The 12,765-nt window shown below is 61.9% G+C and overlaps 1 protein-coding gene across 3 annotated transcripts in view; it reads left to right on the forward strand.

Moving 5' to 3' along the window:
* FGD3 (FYVE, RhoGEF and PH domain containing 3) overlaps positions 1–5,175 on the forward strand; it is a 33,712-nt gene extending 28,537 nt beyond the window's left edge. For all 3 annotated transcript variants that reach the window (XM_088018768.1, XM_028093046.2, XM_088018767.1), the window contains 4 exons: positions 1,670–1,792; positions 3,055–3,198; positions 3,952–4,098; positions 4,358–5,175. In XM_088018768.1, coding sequence (XP_087874894.1) covers positions 1,670–1,792; positions 3,055–3,198; positions 3,952–4,098; positions 4,358–4,567 — 624 coding nt within the window. In that variant the 3' untranslated portion in view covers positions 4,568–5,175. The remainder of the gene's footprint in view (positions 1–1,669; positions 1,793–3,054; positions 3,199–3,951; positions 4,099–4,357) is intronic.
* Positions 5,176–12,765: the final 7,590 nt, after the last annotated feature.

Below are 12,765 nucleotides of genomic sequence, written 5' to 3' on the forward strand. Positions count from 1 at the left end.
AGTGATTCTGGACTCTGCCCTTGGGCTCATCCGCCCCGCTGCTGACCACTCCCACCTCCCAGGCCCCTGGGGTCCTCACCTGGAAGGCAGGGACCGTGGGGCCACCCTGAGGGATGGTGGAGGGTAGGTGGGGGCTGCTGGGCCATGGCAGGCCTCAAGGATGGTCGCGTTCCCCTCGTCTCTCCTTCCCTGCCCTGCACCCCGGGCCCCAGGCAGCTCCCCTCCCATGTCTGGCCCTGAGAGTCCTGAGGTGGTCTCCAGGAGAGGGGCCCCGAGGCGGGTGGAGAGGAGTGGGGATGTAAGGGGAGCTTGGCGAAGTCAGTCAGGATCCACGTGCTGTGATGAGCTAGCCCCACTGTACAGGTGGGGACACTGAGGCTCAGAGAGGAGACCATCATCCGTGGTCTCATGGTTGATGAGGGGCAGGGCAGGGCCTGGGGGCTGTCCCCCACCTTGTACAACTCCTCCCCAGATGGGGAAACCGAGGCTCAGCCGGCGACCCCGCTGAGCCCCCACCGAAGCCTCGTGCTGCACCTGCTCCCGCCTGCCCCTGCTCATGTGAAAGCCCTTGCCTCCGTGGGGCTGGGGTCCTGGACACAAGTGGCATCACTGGGGCAGGGGGCCGGGGGCACAGCACGCAGCCCCCCCACTCCCCGGCCAGCTTCCACAGTACTGCCCGCGGTGCGGCTGGGTGGCGGCGAGGGGTCCGGAGTCCAGTCTGCTTTCTACTTGTTTACCGCCTTTCTTCCTCTTTTGCAAGATGTTCTTGTCGAACAACTGGTAGAAGGTTACTCTGGCCGCAAACGGCGAGCAGGAGCGTCTGGTTGTGCTTCCCCGTCTCGTCTCTCTGCTCCTCCATCCCCTTCGTGGCAGAAACTCGGTTCTCTGCCTGAGCTCTCTGCCGCCGGGTCCTTCTCCCCGAGCTGCACCAGGGCCAGCTTTAAACCGCGTCCCCCTTGTGGCCTCGACTCCGCCTGGCGTGCCCCGGCTGCTCCCTCAGTTTGGGACGCATCAGAGTTAATGCGTGTTTGACAAAGAGGGAAATCAGCACTTGTTTGTAAAGACTAAGAAGATGAAGGAAAGGGAGCCCTCCTCTCGCCCTCCCAGCCCGCCCCCTCTCTGCAAGGGGTCTGAGGTTCCTGCCGACCTGGCCCAGCTTGTCGAAAGGCATTTGCAGTGTTCTCGTGACTTGTCCTAAAGCTTGCTTAAGCTCTCTGAACGCAAACCACATTGAGTTTCCTGACTTCCTGTTGTTCCCCTTGTCAGCTCCTGGGTGGGAGGGCCAGACAGCTTGGTGGAGGTGGAGGGGAGCGCAGCCCCAACCCGCCCCTCAAGCGCTCAGTCGGGCCCAGGGCAGCCCCCGAGCCTCGGGGCCACGGAGCCGGCCACACCAGGCTGGGCAGACCGTTCCCCGGTGCAGGCTCTGGGCCCCGTCTCTTCAGACCCACCAGGTTGTCGCTGGCCTCCCCGTAGGCCAGGTTGGTCCAGGCAGAGCTCCAGACCCACTTAGGCCCTCGGCGTGTGTGACGGTGACCACAGGGCAGCCTGGGGAGCAGGGCTGGGCAGGGGCTGAGGTGACGACACCCCAGCTTTGTTCCCTTCTGCGTTTTGCTCTGCATGCGCAGCACGTGTGCTCAGTGAGCTGCCCCTGCACACTTGTCTCCCGTAGCTCGAGCCCAGGAGAGGGTCCGCTAAGACCAGGCGCGACAAGGAGAAGCAGGGCTGCAGGAGCTGTGGCGAGACTTTCAACTCCATCACCAAGAGGAAGCATCGGTGCAAGCTGTGTGGGGCGGTGAGTGTGGGTGGGCACAGCTCCGTGCAGCCTCCCCCCATCATGAGCAGACAGGCGCCACCCCGTCTGAAGGTGATGCTAACTCCCTTTCTCTGGCCAGCTCCAGTGTCTGACCAACACTGTTGTGGTTGAGAAAGTGCCAGATTTGGAACCTCAGAGCTCAGCGCTGGGTGGCCTGGGAGGAAGGGGGTGAGAGTGACCTCCTGCCCTGTGAGGAGGTGGGGGTTGGGGAGCTGTGGGGTGCAGCCATGGGGGGAGCTCCCTCCTGCCACTTTGATCCAGGTGCGCCAAGGGTGCTGAAGGTTGAGTGGGCCTGTGGGATGTGGGACCACCTTCAGCTGGCACCCCAGGTGATCACCATCTCCATTTCTCCTCACAGAGTCCCCCAAAACCCTTTCTCTTTAGGATGGGCTTCTGAGCTTGATATTGAAAGGGAAGGTTATTCCTGGTAAAAGGACTCTTGTTGATTCAAATATTTCTAGGTTAGGTTATTAAAATGGAATTTATGTTAGGTGGCTCTTGGCACAGAACTGCCTTAGAACTGGTTTTCCAAAAGGCACCAGCAGACTGTGCTGGGTGTGGTGTTCATTGTCATGCCCTTGCATGAAACCTTGAAACACTGGGGGAAGGAGACATAAATGGATGAGTCCTCAAGTGAATGGATAGTTGGGTGATGGATGGGTGTGGATGGATGGGTGAGTGGGTGGGTCATCATCCATCCATCCACTCAGGAGTCCAACCACACGTAGAACTAGAACTAGAAATCCAGTAGAAATCATGGAAATTGCTAAATCATAGGGTGTAACTCTATTTTCAGTGTTTTGTGGGGAATGGATATCTTTTCCACAGCAGCTCTGCCATCTTGCAGTCACACAAACAATGCGCAAGGGGTTGGTTCCTCCACGTCCTCACCAACGCTTATCGTCTGTGTTTTGGGTACTAGCCATCCTGCCAGGTGTCAGGTGATCTCACTGTGGCTTTGGTTTGCGTTTCCCTGATGATTAGTGATGTGGAGCATCATTCCATGCGCCTAGAGCGTCTTCCCAGTCTTCTTTCCGTACACGCAGACCCCGGGTCCCTCCAGGAGAGGAGGCAAGTCCTGGATGGCCAGCACTGGGGTCCCTGTCCTCTGACGAGGCTCCTGCAGAGAAGTCCTTCCCCTCCATATGCTATGTCCCTCCTGGCCCTGCGGCCCCTTCAGCCTCTTCCAGACGGTCTTCTGTCCCCAGGAGGTGGGCTCACAGGTGCTCTCTGCTTTGCAGGTCATTTGTGGGAAGTGCTCCGAGTTCAAGTCGGAAAATGGCAGGCAGAGCCGCGTCTGCCGAGAGTGTTTCCTGACGCAGCAGGCAGTACCCGAGAGCCCCAGCCCCGAGGCGGCACCCGAGGAGCCCAAGCACAGCACAGAGGTAGGCAGGCCAGATGCTGTGAACCTCCTGACAGGGGCCCTGTCCCTGGCAGCCTCTGCAGACTGTGCTCCCAGAGCTGGTTTCCCTTGTGCCAGGTCAGATTGTATGTGTGCATGCTCATGCTAGGTGTGTGGTGCGTGTGTTCACGGTGTGTGTGCCCACATGGTAGGTGCATGGTGTGTGTGCATGCACGTGCTAGGTGTGTGGTGCGCGTGTTCACGGTGTGCGTGCGTGCACGTGCTAGGTGTGGTGCGCGTGTTCACGGTGTGTGCACATGAGGTAGGTGCGTGGTGTGTGTGCGTGCACGTGCTAGGTGTGTGGTGCGCGTGTTCACGGTGTGTGTGCACACGTGGTAGGTGCGTGGTGAGGGTGGTGTGTGTGGTGCACGTTTGTTTGCCATGTGTGCACGCACGTGTTATGTGCCTGGTGCGCGTGTTTGCCGTGTGTGCGCTCACGTGGTAGGTGCCTGGTGTGTGTGTTCAACTGAAACACAGCCCTTCCCTGTGAGCCACACCCTGGTTCCAGCTTTTCCATTTTTCCCTATTTTTTCCTTATTTCTGGCCCTGCGCCACTCATAGTCTCAGTCCACTAGAGGGTCCAGCCTGATACCCAGAGGCCTTGTAGTGACCCTGGGGTGGGTCAGGCTGGCCCAGGCTCTTGTCCAGCATGTTCCCAGGAGGCAAGGCCTGCCCCCCGTCCATGAGGGTGACACCTGCAGCAAGGCTGCCCCTGACCCTCCTTTTTTGTCTCCAGAAGCCAGCGGCTGTGGAGCACCAGCCCAGCCTGTTCTGCAGCTCCCTGCAGGTGTCGGATAACGGTGTGGCCTGGAGCGAGGTGTGGGCCACCATCCCAGCATCAGACCCCCTGGAGCTGGTGCTGCACCTGCAGGGAGACAGCCAGGTGTGTCCCCCACCTGCCCCTGGGGTCGTGCTGCGGGGTGTGCCCCGATTCACACAGCCCGGAGCCTGAGGCCCATGGTGCCCAGACGGGCCTGGGCCACGCTGCCTGGGGCCAACCCTGTTCAGGCTTCTGTGATCCTGGGGCCTCGGTTTCCCTGGCTGCTCAGAGTCACCCCTCTGCTGCCTACCCACGGGAAAGAGTGTTCCGTGGGCCAGGACTGCAGAGGCCAGGGTGTTGACCCAGCTCTCCCTCACTGCAGGACAGCTGGCCGCCACGCACCATCCCCCTCTCTGGCTGCACGGTGAGCGTGTTGGACCCCGTGGAGGGGCCGGACACCAGGCATGTGTGGCGGCTACAGCAGGCCCAGCGGTCCTTGTACCTGAGCACCCTGTCAGCGGACCTGCGGCAGCAGTGGCTGGACGCCCTGAGCGCGGCTGCCCGCGGGGACCCAGGCCTGGCGGCCCCATGAGCTGAGCCTCAGCCAGCTGTCCCAGCTCTGTGGCCACCCCAGCAGGGCCTGTGCCCACCCGGGAGGTGGTGTTGGAGGCTGTGTACTGGCATGCAGGGCTCCCAGACTGCTGGGGGCGGACAGGCCACAGGACACTTAACCCTGGAGGGACCTCTCTGAAGCAGAAGAAACACGCACCCAGCATGTGTCCACGAAGAGCCCCAGCGGCGTGGCCTGGAGCGGGGTGCAGGCAGACGGTCCAGTGTGGGGCACCCAGCTCCGGAAGGCAGAAGGAACGTCCTGGGGGTGCCGGGGGACCCCTGGTGGAGGTCTGCGGCCATGATCGTCCTCCCAGCCGCCCGCCCCATGCCGTCTGTACCGCGTGAGCCGAACTGTGACTGGCCCCGGACTCCACCTCCCTCCTCTGCTGCCTCCTGGACCCACAGCCCGCCTCCCTGTTTGGAGGGGCCAGTGGTCGCCAGGGGCATCCCTGCAGGACCTCCCTGAGAAACTCCGTGGAGGCCAGCAGAGGCCTGCCCCTGCACCACATGGGCCCGAGATCTGTGTCTGTGTCCCCTGGCCCGCGGTGGGCGGTGCTGGTCTGCGAAAATAAAGGCTGGGAGCCAGCAGCCGGGCACAGCCTCAGGGCAGGGGCCCCAAGGTGGGCCGGCCAATGGTCAGGCCGGGGAGAGGGTGAGGGCACAGCTAAGTCTGCGGGGGCAGGTTCCACTGCTGTGGGTGGGGGAGGCAGTGAAGCACCCAGGCCCAGCTGGCCCCTCTCCCTGGGCCAGTCCCTTCTCCTCCGACCTTTGCTTTCTGTGTTCACTGAGCACCTCCTGTGTCCACAGGCCTACTGGGCTCTTCTCAGGGGCGCCCTGTCCGGGGCGTTCCCACTTGACAGCTGAGGAAATGAGTCAGAGGAGGTCCCGCGGGTCCCAGAACTCCAGACAGAGGGAGCAGCCGGGACGGACCCGCTGGGTATGGCGACGCTCCACTGGGGTTGGAGGTGACACTAGGCCCCCCAAAGCAGGTGCCCACCTGGGGTCCTCCTGGCCGGCCCCCCAGTGAGTTCTCTGGGCCCTGTCCTGCCCAGCAGCCTGGGGTCTCCACACGCAGGTTCCCATGGTGACCTCAGGTGGGCCCTGCCCTTGCGGGGCAGCCCTGAAGCAGGCGTGCTGCCCCCTGCAGAGTGCGCCGCAGTCCACGGGAGAGCCCGGGGGCCAGCATGGGCGCCACAGCCTGGGGCTGCAGCAGGACCGGGAGGCATGGCCCCGCTGCCCGTTTTGGACCGGGCCTTGAGGCTGTGAGGGAAGGAGTTCCCTCCGCGTGGAGCCGCATTTCCTGCAGTGTGGGGAGTGGTGCCTGGGTGTGGGAGGAGCGGTCAGAGGAGGGGAGGGCCCTGGGAGACCACCCTCCCGGGCAGGTGTTGCAGGAAGAGCGCCCAGGCCTAGGGCAGGGCCACGAGGGGCCAGCAGAGTGGGCGGGGTCGCAGGTCCTGGCGCCAGGTCTCCCCAGCCCAAAGGGCTGGCGCTGGTCTGAGAGGCAGGGGCCGTGGGGTGGACTTGGGAGTGTGAACGGGCCTGGCTGGCTGCCGCGGGGTCGGTCAGCGTGCAGATGGAGATGGGCCCGGACGCCCAGCAGGTCTCTAGGAAGAGCCTGTGATGGGCAAGTCAGAGGCTGCGGCTTGCGGCTGTCGGAGAGAGGACTTCTGCAGAGTGTGCGGCCCCAGGGCCTGGGCTCCTGCCCACCCACGGAGGGCAGGGGCTCTCAGCCTCTCTGCCGGCTTCCTCCTCGTCCCACCAGCAGCCCCCACCCTGCAGGCACAGGAGGCCATTCCTGCGGGGAAGGAGGCCCTGGGGTCCTGACGGGCGGACGGGATGGGGTCTGCAGTGCCCACCTGCCCAGCCTGATGCCAGGCCCAGGGGCCGTGGTGGCAGTGAGGGGTCTGCCTGAGCGGTTTCCACGGGAGGAGGAGTGGAGGACAAAGGGAGAGGTGAGCGCACAGGGGCCTCTCCACCACCTGCATGGTGCTCAGAGCCCGGGCTCCCGTCGAGGGTTCCAGGGCCTGCTGACCACCCCACTGCCAGAACACGCATCCTCACGAGGCCCAGAGCGGGTGCTGGTGGCCTCCCCCGCGGTCCTGGAAAGCGGAAGGAGCCAGCCACTTGCTGAGAAGAATTACTGCTCAGAGGTGTCTTTGCTGTAGAGAAACAGGCCCAGAGAGGGAGATACACTTGCCCCAGGTCACACAGCAAGCCAGGGGCTCAGCCAGCGGTCATTCTTTCACTCTTCATCCACCTGTTAATGCAACGGGCACAACGGGCACAGCGGGCATGCCTCCTGTGGATTTCTGGCACGGGGTCAGACAGCGCCCTGCAGACCCTGGTCCTTGCACGCATCCGGCCTCATTTTGCCCCCCACACCTCACACCCAGGCCCCCTGGCCCCAGCACCGGACCCACCTCCTTCCCACCTCCCACTGGTCTTTTTGAGACCCTGCTGGATGTGCCTGTGCATCAGCCTCTCTGCTGTTTGCTCGGGTACGTATGTGCCCTGTTGTTGAACCTCTGCCCCCCATGTAGCGCAGAGGCTCCCAGGGCAGGACGCAGAACCCACAGAGGGGCCTGGCTCGTAGCAGGTGCTCTCTATCAGCCAACAGCTGTGGTAAAGGCTCGGGGACACTGTTCTCGGGTGCTCCAGAGGGATTCGCACCAGGCCTGTCCACCTGTCACCCCAGCATCTCCATCTTCCCCAGATGACGCGGCCGTGACCCCTAAGAGGCTCCTCGTGGTCCTGAGGGGTTCCGCGTGGTCCCCAGGAGAGTCTGAGGGGTCCCAGGGGCTCCCAGTGTTCCGGAAGCAGTCAGCTGTGACGAAAGGCCGGCTGCTCCTGGGCCAAACAGCCTCACACCCACCGCTGCTCCCGATTTATGAGGAGGAAACTGAGGGCCCAAGGAGGTGGGCGGCACCAGGACACGTCGTGGGGCGTAGCCAGGTGCCCACCCGACATTCTGCACATTCCATCCTGGGAAACTAGCCTCCTCCGCCCTGCTGACTCCAAGGCCTGCCAGGCCCGGCCCAGCCCCGCTGGCTGGCTGGACTTCTGGGCCTGGTGCCTGCCTGTGTGGATGCAGAGCACTGATGGGGCCCCTGGCCGATGGCACTGGTGCAGCCTGCAGGCTCCCCTCTCCGGCCCTGTGTGCTCAGGCCTCCAAGCCTTGTTGGCACCCCTGGTGGGAGCATCGCAGACCACCTCCCTCCTCCCTCGTCCCTGGTCAGGGCTGGTCCTGATGGCCCTCAGCCTTTGGCGGTGTGGGGGCCAGATGGCCAAACCAGGACTGGGGAACAGACACATCTCTGCCTTCCTCCAAAGCAGCTGTGTGAGAACAAAGCACATGGAGTGAGATTTCCTGCTCACCGCTGCCCGCCCCACCCCACAGCCACCGTCTGTAGGGACGAGCATGCGGCCTCCACCATGTCCTGCCTTGGCCCTGTCTCCCCACCTGAATGCGGGCTGGCAGTGTCCCTGGGACGGACAGACTGTCCCCTTTCCCGCCAAGGCCAGCTCACTGCTGTGAGGCAAGTCTCCACCCTTGACAGGGGGCTCGGCCTCCCTGGGCCTTGTCAAGACCCAGAGAAGCAAATGACACTCCCAAAACGACATCCGCCCCAGGGGCACCAGGACCACTGCTGACAACTGAGCAGCACATCCACTTCAAGAAAAATACTGGGGTCACTCCCAAGGACCCCTACTCCCCAGAGCAGGAAGTGCATGTGGCCTTCAGCCCAGAGCCCCCAGCATTCTCTCCCATGTCCTCCCAAAAGCTTGCGGGAAGGGGCCACCATTCTCACCCACCCACAGGGGTACACGACAGCTCAGCATGGGAGGGCTTGTCTTTTGTGGGTCCTCGGGAGCTCAGAGTGGGGGGCCGTGTCAGGTGAGGTTCTCAGTGACATCTTGGTACACTGGTTGAATGCAAGGAATTTATTTGGGGGGCCACCTAGGAAAACTGTAGTGAGGGGAGAATAAGATGGAGAAGGGAAACAAGCCCACATATGTGTCTCAGGTTGAATGGTTTCCCTGCAAATCCATGTCCACCTGGAACCTCAAAATGTGACATTATTTGCAATAAGGTCTTTGCAGATGTTGCTAGTTAAGGATGGAGGAGACCCTAAGCCCATAATGGGGTCTGTATGACAAGAGGAGAGGACATTCTGGGGCGGCTACGTTGACAGCTCGGCGGCGTGGTGCAGCTGAACGTGGTGGAGATCTGGAGATGGCAGAGCGAGCAGCGGCGGAAGGCGCAGGAGGGCCCTGCCCCGCACCTCCAGAGGGAGTGAGGCCCTGCCCACACTTGACCCTGGGGTCCCGGCCTCCAGAACCGAGAGAGGATACATTTCTGTTGTTCTGATGAGTCTAACTTCTGTTGTTGGCAACTTTGTGCCACTTTGTACGTCTCCAGTGACCCAGGGCCAATTTTGTGCCCAGAAAGGCTGGACAGCGGGAGTGGCTGTGGAGCTGGGAACAGACGAGTTTGGGGCACGTGACGGAAAATGCCTCGATGTCCTCCAAGAGCTCCTCAGTAGAAATAGGGACGAGGAAGGCTCAGGGGAAGTGAGGGTGGGAGAGACCGGGCTGAACCGTGCTCTCGGGTTGAGCGCAAAGGAGACATCGTAAGGGACGAGCTTGGATGTTTACCTGAGGACATTTCCAAGCGAAGCTGCTTGTGGTAAAACCTGGGGGGGGGGGGGGCTGTTGGGCAAAAGGGAACGAACCTGCCCAGATTGTTAAATTAGGTCTGAAGAGACACCGAAGGTGCTGTGGGAACACCTGTTGCTGGAGAGATTGGGGGTGTGACCCACAAGCCCAGCGCAGGGGCAGAGGTGGGGTCCCAGGCGAGGCCCATGGGGCCTCTTATCTGGTGTCATGAACCCCGGTGGGGTGCCCAGGGCCCCAGAGAGCAGGGCCGCCGCCACGTGCCCGGAGGATGGAGCATCGGGCCACAGAGGATTATTCTCAGGCCCTGAAGTCTCTGCCGCCCGCTCCGCCGGGCTTCAGACTCGCTTGGGACCAGCGGCTCCCTCCTTCCGTCCGTTCTCCATCTCCCTTTTGGAATGGGTTAAGACCTGGGAGCGGCGGGGTTGGGGAGGATATATTCTGAACACGAGACCAAAGTGACTTTTGACAGGGTCAGAGGACAGACTGGTGGGTTGAATAGTGTGCCTCCAAAATCCATGTCCACCCGAAATGTCAGAACGGACATAATTTGGAAATAAGATCTTTGGGGATGTAGTTAAGAGGAGGAGGTCCCCGTGACGGGTGTCCCTGTAGGAAGAGGGAGAAGATGCTCAGAGGGGAGGGCAGAGGCAGACACGGCACCAGCGCGGCCCCAGACAAGGAACAGCAAGTGCCCTCCTGCGGTCCTAAGCACTTTGCTGCGGCGGCCTCAGGACGCTGACGCGGCGTGGTGTGGAGCCACTCTGGTCTGGAGGTAACTGGAGCGTGGCCTCTCTCCCTCCCGGCCAAGCCCCAGGGACACAAGGGGGGCTGGTGGCCGCCGTGGTCAGGAGCAGCACACGCCACGGGGAGTACAGGTGTCTCCGTGCCGGGGCGCCAGGGGCTGGGGACCGGACTGGCACAAGGCGATGCTGAGGAGGGGTGCGTGAGGCAGGGCGGCTTTGTTGGGACGTGGCCTGCTTGAGTATCAGTAACTTTTCCCACAAAGTGGGAGGGAGGAGCCGTGCTGGGGGAGGGAGCCGCGGACGGTCGGATTCCCAGGATGGAGAAGGTCTGCTGTTCTTCCCACTTGCCCAGGGACCTCCCGCAGGGGCCTCTCTCAGAAGTCCTTACCATCGCGCCCGGGCTGATGCTGGGTTTCTGTCTCTTGTAGCCGACTAGGGCAGCCCCTAAGCAAACTGTGTGGCTCACAGGCCTCAGCCTGTTTCTCACCCATAAAATGAAGACAGCCAAGTGCTTGAGATGGTCACTGGAAAGCATGGCTGTCGCCACAGAGAGTAAGGGGGCAAGAGCGGGTGCGCAGCCCCTTACCACTCTGCTGTCCAGCAGACCTGCTTCTCTGGAGGTGACACGGAGCCTCTCCTACGGCCCCGACTGTGGGCCTGCCATGCTGGACATGCTTAGAGGCACCGCCCATCTAGTCAGCCTTTCAGCCCAGGTAGGAGGAGTGCTGGTGCACTCATTATGCAGGTAGGCAAACCGAGGTACAGAGAGCCAGTCAGTCCCTGGCCACTGGGCCTTGGCGTGAAGGTCCGGGAGGAGCTGTGTTGTAGGGGCAGACCCTTCCCTCCCAGCCCCAGTGTCCCCGTCTGTGAAATGAGAGCCCTCCCAGCACTGCTCTGATCTGTCCATTTGGATGGCCTTGGGCAGACTCCCAGGCCTCGTGAGGGGCTGCTCAATAAGAGGCCCCAGAAGGGCCTCCCCAGGCCTGGGCCCCCGAGGTGCCTGCAGGAGAGCTCTGAGCATTGGCAGGCGTGGCTTGGGTGAGGTGGGGACCAGACTGGCGGCCAGAAAGGGGCGGGGCTTGTCCAAGGCCACCCACAGGGCGACAAGGGGGCCTGGTGGGGGCCCCTGGGCACTGGGCCTGTGCTGGGAGGCCAGCTGGGAGCCCCTGGTAGGGGGACAGGCTCTCACACTTCTCTGGTGACTGGAGACTCACTGGGCAGGTGCAGGCCTCAAAGAAGCTTAGCCGGCTCATGAGCGCTAAGCCCCTGGATTGCCCTTGACCCTCCTGTGCACTTGCTACTGCTCGGCTTGCCCAGGAGCACTGGGCGCTGTGAAGACAAGCCTCCACCCCCGGCAGGGCCCAGAACCCTCTCATCGTGGTGTGTGGCTGTGGATGGGACAGTCCCCTTCCCTGTGCCTCAGTTTCCCTATCTGTAAACGAGGGTCTCCCACATCTTTTCACAGTGGGATCCAGACTGTCCTGTGAATGCGTGCAATCCTTTATAGGTGTCCTAACCTTAAACGTTTTACTAGTTTCCTGTTTTCTGATCAGAGAACGGATTCATGCTTATTGCAAACCTCAGATGGCACAAAGAACAGTCAAGGGACAGCAAACAGTGACCTGCAGCCCAGCGGTGGGGACAGAGGAGCCCGTCAGGCCGTGTCCCTCCCGTGCCCGCTGTGTCCCAGCTCCTGGCGCCCACGAGGGGCTGATGGGATCTAGTCTGTGCATCCATCACCTGCTTTCACCCTCCGGGGAAGCACATGGTCCTGAGGCCTGTCTCCCCCCAGGTGCCTTGCTCCATCATCCCTGTCATTGTGAACCTGTGGGCAGCAGCTCGATGTCACCTGGGGGACCCACCGCTCTCCCTCTTGAGGGCCCAGGCAAGCTGGCGTGTGCAGGCCACTGGCCGGGGAGGACAGCCAGGCAGTGAGAGCTGGGCCCTGGCAGGCAGCAGGCTCCAGGCAGGGGCTCACCTGCAGAAGGGGACCAGGCTGCCGCCTTCCTGTGGGGCAGCTGGAGGGCCCGTGTGCACGAGGGTGCCATTGTGGGAAAAGTGCTCCCCACACATTGAGCTCATTGGAGCTACAAGCTCAGATTACTTTATTAAAAATTGCTTTTAATTAAAAAAAAAAAAGGCAAGCCTGTGAGGCCACATTGCTTCCTTAACTCTTACCATCTTTTTTTAAAATTTATTTTTTTAAAAAGATTTTTATTTATTTATTTGCCAGAGAGAGAGAGAGCACAAGCAGGGGCAGCAGCAGAGGAAAAGAAACCCTCCTGACACCACGGAGGCTGTGACATGATCCGTGAGCTGTGCCACAGAGGTGGCCACACAGGCCTTCTCTGTCCCTCAGATGAGAACATTAAGGCCCGTGGCATGGGAGAAGACCGTTAGAGACACGATCCCCGCCCCAGATGGGGGGATGAGGTGTCGGGGCAGGGTGAGGGTGGTCCAGGCAGTTGGTCATCTGAGGTGGGCTAAGTGCCTTCCCTCCTGGGCCTCAGTTTCCCTCCCTGCACACAGTTAGTGTTGCTGGGCTCTCCAAGAGGCCCCAGAAACGGTGGACGGGGCAGCCTAGCTCGTGGCTCCTATCAGCCATGGACTCACTTCTAGAACCAACCCCAGAGCCCCAGTGCCTCCTGCTTGTGGAGATGGCTTTTGTGGCAAGTGGGTGCCCTGGGCCGTGACGAGGTACATGGTTTCCCATGGGATGTGGCAGAGGTCCTCGGCCACCCCTAGCTGTCCAGCACCA

This window comes from Eumetopias jubatus, unplaced genomic scaffold (assembly GCF_037043125.1).
Source record: "Eumetopias jubatus isolate StellerSeaLion01/CBP00866 unplaced genomic scaffold, mEumJub1_p1.0 scaffold_15, whole genome shotgun sequence".
Taxonomy (NCBI): Eukaryota; Metazoa; Chordata; class Mammalia; order Carnivora; family Otariidae; genus Eumetopias; species Eumetopias jubatus.